The sequence below is a fragment of the Strigops habroptila genome, chromosome Z (assembly GCF_004027225.2).
Source record: "Strigops habroptila isolate Jane chromosome Z, bStrHab1.2.pri, whole genome shotgun sequence".
In the NCBI taxonomy this organism is placed as follows: domain Eukaryota; kingdom Metazoa; phylum Chordata; class Aves; order Psittaciformes; family Psittacidae; genus Strigops; species Strigops habroptila.
The window spans coordinates 83,254,715-83,272,097 of NC_044302.2; the positions used below are offsets into that span (position 1 = coordinate 83,254,715).

Below are 17,383 nucleotides of genomic sequence, written 5' to 3' on the forward strand. Positions count from 1 at the left end.
CTAGACCAGGTTCCTCAAAGCCCCATCCAACCTGATCTTGAACACTGCCAGTCTGGCCCCGGCTCTGCTTCCGTAAACCGGTGGTCACAGTGCAGGAACATTTTGCTGTCTCTCCATTTGGCTGTTTAAAACTGTGCTCCATTGTGTAAATATAGTCCATGCATGGAAGTAGAACCGAGAACCAAACTGCTCAGAGAACTCTGATGTTCCCTGTCTCTCTCCTGGTCTATTTGTGCTATTATTTCCTGGAGACCTCAAAATGAAAGTATTACTAATGTGGAAGTCTAGCTGTTAAAGTTGACTGGGTTTTGAGCTAAAATGGTGGCAGCTGGAGAGATGTTTATCTTAGTAGCAGCCACATAATTTTTATTTCAATGCAAGAGGGACGTGGAAATGTTGGAGCAAGTCCAGAGGAGGCCATGAAGATGCTCTGAGAGCTGGAGCACCTCTCAAGTGGAGACAGGCGGAGAGAGTTGTGGTTGTGCAGCCTAGAGAAGGCTCTGGGAAGACCTCAGAGCAGCTTCCTTTGCCTAAAAGGGCCTATAAGAAATCTGGAGAGCGACTTTCTACGAGGACATGTAGTGCCAGGGCAAGGGGGAATGGCTTTAAACTGGGAGAGGGGAGATTGAGATTAGATATTAAAAAGAAGTTCTTCCCTGTGAGGGTGCTGAGGCGCTGGCACAGGGTGCCCAGAGAAGCTGTGGCTGCCCCATCCCTGGCAGTGTTCAAGGCCAGGTTGGACACAGGGGCTTGGTGCAACCTGGTCTAGTGGAAGGTGTCCCTGCCCGTGGCAGGGGTTGGAGCTGGATGATCTTTAATGTCCCTTCCAACACAAACCATTCTGTGAAAATGGACGATGAAGCAGTTCCAGCGGGCTCGGTTCAGGCTCTGCCCTTGGTGAGTGTTGCAGCACTTCTGCCCAGTGCTCTCCAAGCCCTTTCAGAGAGGGACTGTGCTCGGCGCCGTTCCCCGCACGTCGCAGCCCCGCTGCCACTCCTCCTCAGCCGTCTCGCCTGGTGCGAAGCGCTGAAGAGCCCAAGTTCGGTAACTTGGTTCCCTTTCTGTTTTGGAGACGTCGCTCCCGGCGGTGCCCAGCGGCCGCCCCGCTGCGGGCGGGGGGGTGCCCCGGGGCGGGCGGTCCCGGCCCCACCACTCAAATAGCCGCCGCAGCCGAGCCGGCACGGGCCGCCCCGCCATGGTGACCGCGGCGAGCGCGCGGCGCGGCGGCACCCCGCAACGGCGGGAACCCCGCGGCTCCCCCGGCCGCTGCCCACGGCGCCCGGCACGGCGGCGGCGCCCGGGGACGGGGACGGCGGTGGCGGCGGTGGCAGAGAGCCCGCAGGAGCTGCAGGCTTTCCGCGACTACGGGGAGAGCTGGTACCGCTCCCGCAAAGGGCTGGAGAGCCGCTTCCAGGCGCGGGAGCCGCTCGCCCGGCAGCCGCAGGTGGGGCGGCGGGGACGGCGAGGGGCAGCGGGCGGGTGGAGCGCGGTACCGGCCGCGCCTGACCCGCTCCCGGTGCCACAGGTGACAGCGGAGGCGCGCTGCAAGCTGGTGAGCTGGCTCATCCCCGTGCACCGGCACTTCGGACTCTCCTTCGAGGCGCTCTGCCTGGCTGTCAACACCCTCGACCGCTTCCTCACCACCACCCCCGTGGCCGCAGACTGCTTCCAGCTCCTGGGGGTGACGGCGCTGCTCATCGCCTGCAAGCTGGTAGGTGGAGCGGCCCCGGAGCCAGGCTGCCCCGCCGCCGGGGTCTGTGCGGCCCTCCTCGGCCACCCCGAGCGCCTCCGGTGCCAGCGCCGGGCGGGGCTCCGCACCCCTTCCCCCCGCTCCTTTCCCCCGTCCCGTCTCGCAGGTGGAGGTGCACCCCCCCAGCGTGAAGGAGCTCCTCGCCCTGTGCTGCGGCGCCTTCACCGTTCAGCAACTCCGCAACCTGGAGTGCATCGTCCTGCTCCGCCTGGGCTTCGACCTGTCGGCGCCGACCATCAGCTTCTTCCTGGAGCACTTCAGCCAGGTGCGGCTGCAGGCGCAGGGCGCCGACGCGGCGGAGGCAGCGGACGCCCGGATCCTGGCGGGCGGCGTCGCGGAGCTCAGCCTGGCCGACTACGCCTTCACCGGGTACGCCCCGTCGCTGCTGGCCGCCGGCAGCCTGGGGCTGGCGGACCGGCTGCTGGGCCACCGCCGGCCCCTGGACCTGCGCGTCAGCGGCTACCCGGAGGAGCTGCTGCGGGACTGCATGGAGCAGCTGCAGCTCCTGGTGTCGCTGAACGGGCAGTCCCTGCCGCTCCTCCTGCCCCCGGAGGTGGTCCAGAAGTGCCCCTGGCTGCGGGGTGGCCGCTGACTCGCCGCACCGCCCGTCACCGGCACCTCCGGCCTCCGGAGGTGAGCGGGCTCCGCGGTCGCTCGCCGTTTGTGCTTTGTAGAGTCTGATCAACTGACCGTTAGCGTTTGAGAATCAGATCACGGTTTGCACATAATGTTACTGTCCGTCAGTTGCACTTAAGTTGTTTCTTAAACCCCAGTGTGTAAATAACATACAGAACCCCAAGCATTGTGTTGTCTGTTTGGAGGATGGTCCATAAAGATAACTGCGGAAGGACCGAATGAACGCTGAATAAAACTCTTTTCTACTTGTCACCTGTACTGTTTGCTGGGAGAGCACACACACTGGCACGGAACTAGTTCACACCAGCAGTTAGCTCCAGCCCCAGAAAGCAGTGATGTCCGGTGGTGGCGTTCACCATTTCAAACTGATTCTCGCTGGTTAGGTCATGGCTTGGGGAAAGAAAATATATAAAAGAAAAACAGGTGCAGGGGTCTGAGTATAGGAAACCAAAACGCCAAATAACGATGCAGCTGGTGACTGTTTTTGCAGCAGGTCTGTAATCCAGGTGCATGTTCCAACCACCTTGTCACTGTAGCGCGGGGAACATTAGAATCATAGAACAGTTTGGGTTAGGAGGGACCTTCAAAGGCCATCTAGTCGTAGCCCCCCTGCAATAAGCAGGGACATCTTCAACTACATCAGGTTGCCCAGAACCACATCCAGCCTGGCTTTGAATGTCTCCAGGGATGGCGCATCCACCACCTCTCTGGGCAACCTGTTCAAGTGTTTTACCACCCCTCATTGTACAGAATTTTTTCCTCACGCCCAGCCTGAATCTCCCCTCTTTTAGTTTAAAATCAAGGGAATACCAGGGAAGAAACCAGCCGTGATGCCGTAACGTACTTCACTTTCTCCATTGCATTGCCCTGGCGCTGGAGCAGCACAGACACACCGAGGCTGCCCGCGAGGGCCGGGCAGCGCCTGCAGCGGGGCCGCGCTCCGAGCGCTGCCTATGGCCAGAGCTGCTCGCACCGCCCGAGCTGCTGCGGCCGGCAACGCCTGCGCGCCCACCGCGCAGCCTCGGCGTTAGCCTCCACCAGCCCCGTCGGTGATTTCAGCCGGGCTCGGCGAAGCAGCGCTGGGGAAGCCCCCCGGTGGGGACAACCCCCTCGCTCCCGGTACGGGGCTCAGTAAAGTCCCGATACCACAGGACGGTTTGGTTTTGGTTTTTCCTGTCCCACCTTTACTCTTTAGCCGCTGACGGCCCCCGGCCCTGCCGCTTCAGAAATATCCTTACAAACACCCGCCCAGCCCCAGGCAGGGACCGGGGCGGGGGGGGGAAACTGATGACAGCGGGGCCGGCAGCACCTCCGGGACAACCCCCTCCGCCCGCCCCTGCTCCGCGGGCGCGGGGAAGGGCTCCGCGGGCGCGGGAGCCGCCGGCGCGGCCCGGGGAGGCGGCGGGAGGTTTCCGCGCCCCGGCGGAGGGAAGACGGGCGGGCAGCCCCCGGTATGGACCCTGGCCCCAGCGGCCCTGCCCGCGGGGCGGCGCCGGGCGGGGCGCGGGCAGAACGGCGCCCGACGTTGTCGGTGCCGGGGCTGGAGCCGGTGCCGGTGCCGCGGCGGCAGGATGGAGCAGGGCGGCCGCCGCCGGGCGTTCGGCAGCATCTGCCCCAACAGGGTCTCGGGCCCGCCCGCCCGCCTCGCCAAGAAGCCGGCCCGGCCCGTCGGGGCTGCGGTGGGAGCCGCCCCGAGCCCCCGAGCGCTCCCGTCTCGCCCTGGCCACAGCGGCGCCCCGCCGGCCCCCGCCGCACCTGCCCTCGGTGAGTCTGTCCGCGGCGGCAGCCCCGACCCCCGTCTGTGCCCTCCGGCCCCCACCGTGCTCCCCACCCCTGCATCTTCCGGCCGTGCCCATCAAGGATCCCCCCCGGCCGCGCTTCCCACTTCGCCGCGCCCCGCTGGCTGTGCCCATCCGTGCGCGGGCCCCTCACCGCTGCCTCTCACTGCCCCCAGCGCTCAGCACCATCGACTGGCAGGATTTGGCAGCCTGTGACCCCATCCTTCCCACCACCCCGGCCGGCCCTGTGACCCTGCAGCAGGTAACCCCCGGCTGGGGCAGGCTTGGCTGTCCCCGGCACAGGGCACCCACGGGGTGGTCCCCTCCAGATGCTGGCAGCCCACCCGGCCTCAGGCTTCCCCTCTGTGAGATGGGCACAGTGGAGGACAGCGCTTGCCCCACTCATTAGATTGGTCAGGGCAGGGGACAGGCGCCCGGGGGTACCAGCGCTGTGGGAAAGTGCTGAGCGCAGGCAGCAGCCTGTGTCCGAGCGCTATGGGCAGCAGTGGGCAGCGCGGGAAAGGTATGAGCCCTGGGATCTGCTCACTGGCATGTCGGCTTCACTCCTGCAGGGTCCCTGCTTCCAGGATGGACCAGAGTTTGATTTCCAGGAGTTCAGAGATGCTATCGATGATTTTATATCTGGCAAGTACATATTTTTCCTTACCTGAGCCAAACGCACCTGCATGTGCACATCAGCAGTCACGCTGTGTTCTGTCTGCTCTTTGTTTTCTTTGATTTTGGGTTTTGGATTCCCACTCACTCAGGATTCCCACCCTGTGACCGTCGAAGGCAGTGTGCCTCTGTACACCCCGTTAAGGGAACCTGGGCTAGCACTGAGCTTTCCCCCATGGGAGAAAGAAATTAAAACCAAATTAAGAGATTAAATTTAGGTGCACATCTGCCACAGCGGAGAAAAAGCATGTTGGGACATACTAGAGGGATGCCCAGAATGCGCGTACTGGAGCCAAGGAGAAGAGGGTGTGAAGACCTGTCTTAACGCCTGTGGTGTTCCCTCCAGATGCATCCACCTTAATGCCACCATCGCTGGACTGCACCGACTTTGATTTCTCACTTGGTGAGGAGGTGGCCTTTGGGTGCTGCGCCCCACAGCTGGAGAGCAGCGTGGTGACACAGATGCCCCCGGCACAGATGCCCCTGCAGCACCTGCCTTGCCCGGAGCCATGCTGGAGCGACCTGGCAGACCAGCACCAGAAAACACTGGGAGATGCCCTGGAGGCAAACAGCCAGGTAGGGACCCCCACGGGCCTGTGCTGGGCTTCTGCCCTCTCTCATCCTGCTGAGGTGCTGCACAGCCCTGGTGTGCAGCATCCGCTGGCCCCTGGGTGGTGGGGCTGCCCCAACCGCCCTGTCCTCACCTGCCCTTTGCAGCTGCAGGAGACACTCACACAGAGGCAGGAAGAACTGGCGACAATGCAGGAGAGCAACGTGCAGCTGAAGGAGCTGGCGAGCCAGGCCAGGGAGCTCGCTGCCGTCCTCGACGTAAGTGCTGCCTGCACAACGTCTGGCCTGGCTGCCCCAGGGCACAGCTGGACCCTGGGGACAGTGCGGTGGGGACAGGGTGTGGGGTGAGCCTGAGTGGCACAGGGTGGGACAGTGCTGTGGTGGCAGGATGGTGGGATGGGGTGTTGCAGTGGGGGTCTGTGTGGTGGGGGGTAAAGTGGTGTGGGATGGAGCAGGGCAGTGGGGGACAGTGTGGTACAGTTTGGGGCGGGGTGGTGCGGGATGAGGCTGTGTGGGGCAGGGCGGTGAGGTGTGGGAAGGAGCAGCGGGGGACAGCGTAGTGCGCTGCGGGACAGCGCAGTGCGGGACGGTGCTGGCTGCGGTGCAGGACGGTGCAGGGCAGGGCGGTGCGGGGCTGCGGTGCGGGTCTGCGGTGCGGCGCAGCCCGCAGAAGTCGCGCTCTCTCCCCCGGCAGACGCTGATGCTCCCGCAGGGCGCCGACGGGGCTGCCCTTCCTCCTCCTCCTCTCCACTTTCCATCTCCTCTCGCCACCACGTCCCGTGTCGGTGCCGGACCGGCGGAGCCGCGGGACGAGGCGGCGGCGGTGGACGCCATGCTGCGGGCCGTGTCGGAGAAGTGCCGCGCCGCGCTGCGGAGCCTGCGGGGCAGCCCGGGGAGCAGCCCGGGGGGCAGCCCCACGGCCAAGCGCCCGCGGCCGGCCCCGCGCCTGCACGGCTCCTTCCGCGGGCTGCGCACCGACCGCGCCGCCCGGCGCCCGGGCTGCGAGGAGCTTGAGGGCGGCGGGGGGCTGGAGGGCGGCGGCAGCCTGCGGACGGCGCTGGGCGAGGCGGGCGGCATCCGCACTCTGGCCTTCCCGCAGGGCAGCGCCTTCACCTTCCGCACGGCCGCCGGCGGGTACCGCTTCCGCTGGGTACCGCGCTGAGGCCCCCCCGGGCCCCGCCACCACGGACACGCGTGTCCGGGCGAGGCAGAGCAGGGCCTGAAGCGGAGTCTGGCTGGCGGGGGAGCCCCTCTCCATGCCCGCGGCTCTCCTTCTTGTCCTTGAAAACGGGTATCTCAGATTGCCTCCCGTCGCTGGAGGCTGGAGATGAGAAGGGAGAAGCGCAGCAGAGGCAACGGCAGCGAGCTGGGGCCACTGCAGTGGTCGCCAGGCTTCACGCAGAGCTCTTACGGTTATCGAGTCGGCAGCTCGACCTCAGTAGTTTCATAGAATCAGAGAATGGTTTTGGTTGGAACGGACCTGAAAGCTCACCTAGTTCCAACCCCCTGCCACGGGCCGGGACACCTTCCACTAGACCAGGTTGCTCCAAGCCCCATCCAACCTGGCCTTGAGCACTGCCAGGGATGGGGCAGCCACAGCTTCTCTGTTTGCTAATGAGTGTAATGAATGTAGTGATTCAACGAAGCTCTGCCCAGTGTTACCCGGAGATTTCACTCAGCTGAGCAGGAAAACGTAAGTCGGAGGACAAGGACTGCAGCTGGCGGGTGTGAAAACAGACAGAGCACCCCAAGTGTTTTAAACACTGTTTAAACCTTCCCCATCATGGAATTTCACATCCACAATGTTTACAACTTGCACTTGTGTCATTCATGTGTGCAACCGTAAGTGTATATATTTGCACTCAATATGATGATTAAATAGCGCTTAGAATTGACATTCCTTTGTACTGATTTAATGTAAACACAGTGTTTTGCATCAGGCTTGCATATTTGCTTTCATTAGAGCAAAAAGAGCTGAGCATTTACACCAAATTTTCTTGATGTGCTCAAGCAGAAAATTGTAGAATAAAACATGCTGCTGTTAACATTCAGTGATACTGTCTCCAGTAAAAAGAAGCATGAATAACAATAAATTGTTCCAAATTGATACAATTCACTTGCGCTTACCAGTTTGGGAGCCGAATCACTGGCAGCACACGTGAAACGGTACCTGAAGTTTGTTTTCTGTGGCACACGAGTGAGGGCACTGTGCTCCACCCAGGACAGAGATGTTCTCTCTGTGGTCAGTTTCTCTGCTTTCCAGTACCCAGATTTTCCAGTATTCTTGCACAGCACCATGCACATTAATGGCAATCCAACTGTAACAGGCTTGTGTGATGGTTTAGGTGACAGCACTATGCCACCATCTCGATAGGGTTCTTAGCGGAGCTGCAACCTTGCGCATAGTGTTGTGCTTTTGGCAGGCAGAGGCTGTATTAGGAAGGAGAGCAGTCCTTGTCGCCCGCACGACGTATAGTTACGTGGCTCCTAGAGACTGCGGAGGTGGTCCTTCACAGAATCGCAGGGTATCTCAAGCTAGAAGGGACCCCTGAGGATCATGGAGTCCGACTCCCTGCTCCTCGCAGGATCTGTGATCCTTCCTGCCTGTGGTCCTTCGTGTCTGTGGCATTTTCTAGTAGGCAGGTGCTGTAGCCCTGTCTGGGATGTCAGGGGCTCAGCCCTGGGATGACTCCAGAGATGTGCATATTTCAGAAGAAAACCATTGTCACCTTGGCCAAAATGCTGTATGAAAGCTCTGGTTGGGCAGCAGAGGTGGGAGACAAAATCTGCCCGGCTGCACTGAATTCAGCAGGGAGTAAACTGGTAATATAAGGCAGCTTGTATAGATATCTACAGTTCCTCTCTATGTGTTTTATAAAGCTAAACACAAAATGCGTAGTGTGTATAACTTTTTAATGTTCATAAGTGTATTAATTCCTCAGAAACAAAGTGACATGTTAAAACTGGAGACTTCTTATAGGATGCAACAATAAAATAATCATCCTCTTGGATTGTCACTAGTGTTGTTCTTGCTGCTACTCCATGTCTTTTCAGAATAACAAACATGTTTATCCACTTACTTTTGCTGTTGACCTGCTATAGAGTTTCCACGGATTACATTTACTCATAGTGCTTCTGTGTTAAAAGTATCCTCGATTAATTTTGAATTGTGATCTAAAAGTAATAGAAAATTATCATAGATGTCTTCTTAAAACTTATTTTAATCCCTTATTTTAATTGGAAAGGCTGAGAATGGGCTAATCAGACCAAGATGCTTCTCACTGAGACTCACAGGAGCATCATCAGACACACAGACATGTAACTGGTAAAAGGAAAAGGTGTTTGGTCTGTAACATGGTATGTTCATAGTATTATGCTATAAACATCGTTACACAGTTATAGTGATACACTATAAACATCTCCTTTAAGCTCTAAAGGTGTATTTTATTTTTAATTCGCACTTCTTCATCCACCTTCAAACAGGACCTTCATAAAAAGTGGACAGATCTCTTGCACAGATTAAAGAAGCCCAGCAGCTGCTTTTGCCAACAGTAACTTACAAAGACTCCCAGTGCCCTGTCCTTCTGTCAGAGAGGAGTTGGTGGGATCACAAGGGACAAAGCTTGGCCCCTTCATGCATGCTTATGCTTCATGGTTGTTCCCTCAGCAGCTGATCCCTGGAGAAGCTGGAAGTCCACCACCAGGAAACCTCATGTGCAAACCGATCTGGCTTTATGCTAGCGTCTGGGTCAGGATCTGTGCCACCAGGCAGAGCTCCTGGACATGCAGGAGTGACGGACTGAAGAACACGCTGGTCTGTGATTGATACTCACTGTGGTTTTCTCTCCCTGGTGGTATGTTTTCCCTGTGATGGGCGAAGGGAGCTGGCCAAGCTCCTAACAGAAGTAAGACAAAGCAGATGCAATGACATTTCATGAGCCTTGTTCCTTCTCATAAGTAACCTTCCTCTGCCTTTCCTTGCGCTGCTGGTGCTGGGCCACAGGATAGGTGGCTGTGGACATGTGATGGTGCAGACTTGTGGACATCTGGGATGCTTGGAGGTGAAACAGGAAAATACCTTTTAATTTGGGGCGGGGGGGTAGCAGGAAAAGGGCTTAGTGATCATGATTTGAACATAAGCACCTTGATTTTACATAAGCCTTGTTCTGGGCATGTGGGTCTTTCATTAAATAAAATCTTTAGATGTTAATTAAAAAATAACACCAGACCGGAAGGTGCAGCTTGATTAAAAAGAAGTACTAGAAAGAGGAGCTATCTTTTAGTAAATAGTTGCATATTAAGTCAGTAATTTTAGGTCTCTTTAGGATGACAAGGGCAAAAGGGACCTGGATAGAAGTATTTCGAAATGGCATAGGGCTTTTGGTATAACTATAACTTGTGAAAGCCTCTTTTATCAGCAGTGTTGCCCGTTCCCTGGTCTAAAGGCAATACCCAAGTCTGAGTGTCAGCAAGGCATTTTCCTGGGGGAGTTTCCAAGGTTGTTCGGTGTGTCATTAAGAGTAAACATTGTGTGTTCATGAATCTGAGCTACTCTCTACATGTTAATAATGCTCTTGCTTTAGTATTCATATCAACTTGTACATAAGCACGGGCATGCATCTGGTGTCATTTAATTGGCATGACTACTGTTTTTGAAGCACACAGGTTCCTATAACTCCCATTCATACGAAGCTAATGTCCATGAGGAAGATGCAGCTGCTGCTCCCATCGTTTTGTCACAGACCCTGGGTGGCGACAGGCAGGCACCAAGGCGGCTCACATACTTACTAAACGTGTAGACACCAGACTGTAATGTGGCAGTGGTGCTGTAGCAGCAGTACTAGGCTACTCCTGTTGGGTTTGGCTGTCCTGTTCAGTGATTGTAGAGAAATTCACTGACCTTTCTCCCCTTGTTTTCTTGAACATTTATCTCAAGAAAACTATCCCTATGTCAAACTTCAGGGAAAAGACAGCCATTTTGCAGTCAGTTTTATATGACAACAGCAGCACTCTTCATCTTTTCTAAACATTGACTTACTGCTGGTCAGCAGCCACTATTTACATTTTGCATTGCACAGTCTTAACGAACAACTAAAGCTAAGGAGGTCAAAAGAGGCTGTGGTTTGCTTTGGCACAACTATTTCATAGGTGTATCAGAAACAGTTTTCAAGCCTTGCAGCTAGCACCTGTTCAAACTCTGATAGCCAGTGACTATTTATGTTCAATATTTACTTTATACTCTTCAACAAAACACTATAAAAAAACCCAAAATTAATACGTGTCTTCAAGTTTATTCACACGCTGTGATCACTTCTGGTAAAGTCTTTGGGTTTCTTGTGCGGATGATGTGGTTACAATCAGAACCCAGTTGTTAGAATAGGGTAGCTGGAAATTTTGAGGATTATTCTCTTTTTCACCCAGAAGAGCATTGTTGTAATAGCCTGTGAGGCTGTGATCCAGACATCCTCCATGTAAGTGTCTCGGTCACAGGCTGACAGACACCGAATATGCAGAAGATGGTTACATTTTGTGCTCTTCTATGGCACATGTCTCAGTATTTCAGGCAGTGACTCTTGTATTGAATCTCATACTTCTGTCTGCGCAAAGCTCACCTCAGCTGATGCTTTACAGTTTCAAACAGCTTTAACACATGTACCAGGGATCTCCCTGAGTCCCTTTGGGTGGGCTGCTCTGGCTTTCAGAGAGAGGACACCAATGGCATGTTGACTCAGCAGGATTTCCCAAAATTGCTGGGAAATCTCAACTCCGCTTGACCACATTTGCAGGCATTTAATGCAAATAAATACTAACAATTCTAATCTCTCCTCAATCTATCCTTGAACAATAGAAATGTCCTCTCTTTTAAGCCTTTCTGTCGTAATGTGTACAGCTAGTTCAGTACCTTAAAAAGCAGCCCTTTTTTTAGCACTTTGTGATGTGAATGATTAATAGTTACTGCTTGGGGATTTGTGGTGACAGCTGAATTGTCCCAGACATCAGGTGAGCTCCCATTTATGATAGTGCTGAGGGAGTATAGCCAGAGACCTGCTGGAGACACTCTTCTCCTCTAGCGTAACGGGATTGCCATTTTCCTGAGCTGTGCTGCAATAGCACACAGAGGACACAGTGCCCTGTATGTGCACACGGTAAAAGATAATCCGGAGACTCCTTGATTCCAAAAGGATAGGTGTGATACAAAAGAAAGCATCTTATGCCCTGGATGCAGTTGGGAAGCTGAGGCAGAGAGGTGTAACATATTTTGGCATAGGCCACTGCACATGCCTGTGACAGAACAAGAGACAGGGTTCTGACAACCTGTGACTTGCTCAGGTTGTTCTTCATAATCATGTATCGTCTCTTCTCTCTGCCCCAAACTCATCCTGCCTCTTGGAGGACTATACCTAGCTGATACTGGAGCTAGAGGTAAGGAGAGGCATGTGTGGAAGGAAGAATGTTGCAAGCCAAACTGTAGGTTTGGAAGCAAATTTCTTTCTGTTGAAAAGGGTTTAGGAGTTGGTCAGGACCTGCACATTAAAAATGTTAATTCAAGTCATTGAACTCTTTCAGAATAAAGGCATTTATGTCCATAATTATGTTCAGCTCTCTATTAAAAAATAAAGTTATTCATAATGAATACTTTGCGGATTTTTGCTTTTTAAATTTCTGTTGTGCTATATTCCAAATTGCTTAGCAGTGACCTTTGGGTTCATACCACTGTGAATAATAAACCAATAAAGACAAACTTTTTAAAGGAATAATTTTCTGAATGAAAGACGCCAGACAGGTGACTTTACACTATCATAAAAAAAAAAAAAAAAAAATCACAATGTATTTAATTGAATGGGAATCACAGATACCTTGTAAGAAAGGTTTTCCCTTTGTTTCTGGGCTTTCTGTCCCTTTGTGCTAGTGGTTACTCTCAGGCAGCCTACTCTGCCTGCTCCTTGGTCATTTCACCATGTTGTGATCTCACACCACAGCCCAGAACAGACCCAGAACTGATGGTTTGGACACTGTAAACCCATAATCAACTCATGCCTCTTCCCTCCAAGTCTTACAACCCCAGCATGGTGGTAGAGTTAACTGTTGTGGTAAGAAAAAAAAATATATAAAACCCCGACCCAAACCCAAACCAAACAACCAAAGGAGAGAAATTAAAAAATTGGTGAAATATCTGCCAACTGTAAAGCTTACTAGTGTTTTCAGTATGAATTATATGGTGTTAAAACTAAAGTAGTCTACAACTATAATCTTAATTTTAGCCCCTGAAGTTCAGCACTGCCTTTTGAAATAGGTAAATGGAATGAGATGTCCAATTCTTCACATAACACAGAAAAATCCCTTTTAAATTTGAATGAAACTCAGAGCAGGTGGAATCAAGATCTCTAGCTAAGTATTTGTTTTATGCTAAATGACTGCCATGAGTAGAATTCCCTGTTAGCAATGGATTCAACATCCTCAATATTAAATCTTTTTACTTCTCATTTTGGGGTTTTGGGTTAAGGCCAAAATCAACACCTACAAGAAGAACTGTGAACCTGCAGAAAGTATTTATAAATACTATGCTGTTACTTTTGTATGAACTCTTACACAACCTTGATTTAGGAAGAAAAAGGTCAAGCACAGGAATAAGTCACCATAAAAAAAGCTGGCTGAAAACACTTGGTTATTTTCGTAAATGCCCGGAACTAGAAGGATTATATTTATTTGTTTAGCAGGTGCTCAGACATATTGAAGCCTCTGCATCTCTGATTACTTTCCACTGGATGTCATACGAACAATTTTACTTTGAATCATAGCTCCTTTGGGATTTCTTTTTTGTTTCTTTTGCAGCCGCTCAGCTGTCTACTATTCTGGCAACGAAAGCAACATGAATTAGCAAATTTACTCCCTGTGATTCACCTTCTTCTAGCTCAATGGAAAGAAATGGGATACTGAAGTCAATTTCCACTACTGTCACAATTGAGTTGTTGCAATAGACAACTGAGCTGTAGTTTCATATAGTCAAAGATCTATTAATGTGTATTAATAGCCATTAACATTATGTAAGGTGATTTTTTACTGTAAGAAAATATATTTAATATGTCAAAACTACAGTGCAAAAGCATTCCTTACAATTTACTGAACAGTATAGAGCTGTTTAAATAAAGTGATAAAAAATTATGTTACAGCCCTAAACTGTTTGCATGCTAACAAAATATTTAGCCAGATTAACCTGTTTATTGTACCAAAGACACACCTCGGTATATTGTTACTCTATTTCAGTCAACAGTTACAACAGAGACCCTGAGAGTTTATGAATGCATTTGAACAAGTGTCTAAGAAAGGACGGACGCTCAATCTAAGTTACAAAGTTTAAATTGCAGCCTCTGGCATGTGTGGAGGCGTCAAATAGGTGAAGTTAATCTCACTTGTGTATGGTTTTCTCCCTGGATGAAATATGAGCATTTCAAAAATGAAAAGAAAGGTTGGATTCAAATGTAGAATTGCTCTGTTCTGTTTTCACAGTATCATAGAACGGTTCGGGTTGGAATGCACTTTAAAGATCATATAGTTCCAGCCCCCTCATCTAGTTTTCCAAAATAAAAAAACATGAAAACTTCAAAATCATGGACTTTCAAAGCGACAAAAATGTTAGAAAAATGTGTGAATCACAGCCTTATCCATGTACAGGGGCTCCCTTCTGTACCTTAGACTGAGCTGCAGCCCTGGGATCAGCCAGACTACAAACTGACCTTGAAGGTACACGGGCATGTTGGCAACACCCCAAAACAACTGCCCCTCACTATATATCTGGCCCCGTATTTGTAACTTTAGTCTCATTTACCACAATGTTGAAAACTATTCAGCTTGACCATAAAATAACGAACAAATCTCCCAGCACAGGATTGCCGTTGAACATGCACCTCACTTACTTTTTCCTGATTTAGAAATCCTGATTAGAAATAATCTCAATCACCCAAGATACTGTTTCTCGGTCTGCAACTGTAGTTTCCCATGAAAGCAGCTTTCTAGAGGAAGAAGGAAATTACCAACTCACTGATAGAATATCAAGGAGGACAAACAATTAATGGAGGCAAACTGGGTCATAGATTTAGGTGGTAAAAGAAAAAGCACAAGTATTGTGTTAGTGTGACTTTCAGAACTGAAAACTGTCAGTTTTTTATTCAGACTTGCTGCCAGCTGTGCACTGACAAGGGTAATGGCCATAAATTTGTCTGTTTTCAACAAGAAAGGAGGGGATAGAAGGGTAAATGTAGTTTTTTTGATAGTTCCTATGTTATGATGGCAATGGTTACCTACACAGTAGTTAAGACAGAGAGATGCAGCTTTATGTACTCACACTGAACACAGTCCTACGAGCTAAGCTTTAATTGGTTTATTAAGGCCCCAGTTGTAAAATACACTAAACAGTGCTACTGCTGGTCAGTGCATACATTAAGTTCAAATTAAACTACGCAAAAAAAAAAAAAAGCTTGGTAATATATTTATCCTTTCTTAAAGTCTGCTTGTTGGCCTAAGCCCTCACCCATCTGCTGTCACAGAAGGAGCCTTGGTTGAAAACAATGTGCAACTCTGTTGGCACCTGTGGAATTGCCTATGTTCTTCTAGATAAACAAGTAAGGTTTTCTGTTTCATAGGATTCATCTTCCCCCAAGCCTTAAGCAATGTATGGAAAGAGTTATTAGGCTGAAAGAATATTAGGGGTGTCGGATGCTTTTGAAAACTTCCCCCTAATCTAATCAAACCTCTTTGTTTACACAAAACACTTCCATGTATGCTTTATCACAAAGCAAATACGTCTGGGTAACCAAGGGGCATTTTACTAGCATTTAGTACAGTGCAAATTAGCAAGTAGGTCATAATTTCAAGATAATGAATGCTTGTCAGTTATGTTTACATTTCAGTAAATACACAAGGGCTAGATTTAGAAGTGATTTTGACATCAAGAGAAAGTTCTTCAGTTCTTGGTTCTCAGAGAACCAAGAGTGAAACAAACTAGGATGTGGAGAAAAGTACCGAGGGATTTGCGCTGTCTTTCAATGCTCATATTGAAGATTTTTCAAAAAGAAAATACTAAAACTGAGGAACAAAAAACAAGTAACAAAGGGAGATGACACACAAGTAAGTAATATTAGCAGTAGTACTTCCAGTCAAGGTAAAAAAGGTGAAGGCAGAAGTTAGAGGTAAATCAGAAAGCTATCAGTAGCACACAAGGTTGTATTTCAACATAATAAATAGACGCACTAACTGCTCACAACTGCTTTCACAAATCCACTGTGAAAAGACCTGGTCATAGCAATCCATGCTCCAAAACACAACCACACACTTGACAACCAGTGTCCAAGCATCAATGTTATATATGGAGGTAACAACCCAGGGAAGTTTGAGGCATTGCAATGCCTCTAGTTTGGGATGCAGGGCTCCTGGATCTATCACTTTACAGTGGAGGTTTTCTTGACTTTGTATCTACTCCAAGATGCATTTCTTTTTCCCTGCTCTGGCTCTGTGTAGGCAACCTAAACGTGTAATGGTGTGTGTACTCAGCAAAGGACAGAAAGTCAAGCACTGGCTCCACCTGTGCTCTGAGCTGCCAGAAGTGGTCTGTAACTGTTCAGATGTGCTGGTGTACTGCTGTTCAGTACTGGCAGATCCTCCTAACAGCGTCCTGGGTCAGGTGGTGAATGGGGTGCTGCTGCAGGTGTGGGTAGAACCACATGTGACTGCCAGCGTATGGAGCCACCTCTTCTCTGCAGGTCTTTGATTCCTTCCTTGGAGTTGAAGGGCATTACCAAAACACTGCATTTGACTCGTACAGTTATCTCTATGAATGTTTTTTGCCATAGGCATGTGTCCAGATCTGGCATTCAAGGCCAATGTGTCTGTTTTCATTTCCTCCCTGATTTCTAATTGTCTATACCTTTTACTGAAGCCTGTCCAAGCTCTCATGGACAATGGCTGAGCTGCTGCTGGGGCACATGAGAGGACTCTGTGGCCTGAGGTCTGTAAACACTAATACGTTCATTTAACCTTAAATATGCAAATTGGCCTAGTGACTTTTGCAGGACTGCTTTACTTAGGCCTAATCATGTAATAGATGTGAAGGTTCTGCCTGTATGGTTTGTGTGGTAAGGTGTGGATCCCACAGGTTTTGTGGATATGTTAGTTTTTTGAAGATTTAAGTAGGAGGCTTTAAGAAAAGAGAGGGTTTTTTAAAGTGACATTTCTAGAGATCATGATTCTACTGTTTTGCATTTCAGTACCTCACTGCTGTATGAAGTAGCTGTCATGAGGGATGCAATAAAAGGAACTATACTGCTTACAGAAAAATACCCTCCTTGCTGAAAAACAGCAGATCAGTTCTCTGCTTCAAGTGTTAGAGCTTTTAACTTTAAATGAATCCTGAAAAAGAGTTCCATTTTTTAATATAGGTTAATGTTGAATGCCTGAAAAGTTTACATGCCTGCAAAGAGTTTTCTCTTGAAAGTAGTCTGTATTGTTATACTTCAATGGGCCTTCATTGTCCATCAACTAAGAAGTAGCTTTGTAGTTCCCTAACTTATGTGGATCTCAGGTAGAAATCAACAGACAAAGGCTTCCTAGAGTTGTTTGCATCCTTGGGGAATTTTGCACCACTTTTTGTGGTGAGAGATGAAGAGTGCTCAAAGTCACTATTTAACCTATGATGTGCCACTGCTCAGCTTTCTAAAAGCTCTGATTAAGTTATTTCTTCCCTTAGGAGACTCCTACCTGTATTTCCTTTGCAATTGGTTGGTTTTCTAGGGATGAATTCATAATGGACAACACATACTCCAGGATGTTCTGAGGTGTGCAGTGCAGAGTAAGTGCATTTCAACAAAATGAAGAGGAAAGGAAGAGATGAGACTACAAATAATATATGAATCTCTTACCCTGTGGGTTTGTGGGGTTTTTTGTGTGTGTGTGTATGAAGGGTGCTACCGATAAAATAACT

The 17,383-nt window shown here is 50.4% G+C and overlaps 1 protein-coding gene across 1 annotated transcript; it reads left to right on the forward strand.

The window, feature by feature from the left end:
* The first annotated feature begins 1,116 nt into the window (after nt 1–1,116).
* CCNO (cyclin O) lies at nt 1,117–2,635 on the forward strand. The gene is made up of 3 exons (XM_030512938.1): nt 1,117–1,444; nt 1,526–1,711; nt 1,857–2,635. The coding sequence occupies exons 1-3, from the start codon at nt 1,196–1,198 to the stop codon at nt 2,340–2,342; spliced, it is 921 nt and encodes a 306-aa protein (XP_030368798.1). The 5' UTR covers nt 1,117–1,195; the 3' UTR covers nt 2,343–2,635.
* The last annotated feature ends 14,748 nt before the right edge of the window (nt 2,636–17,383 follow it).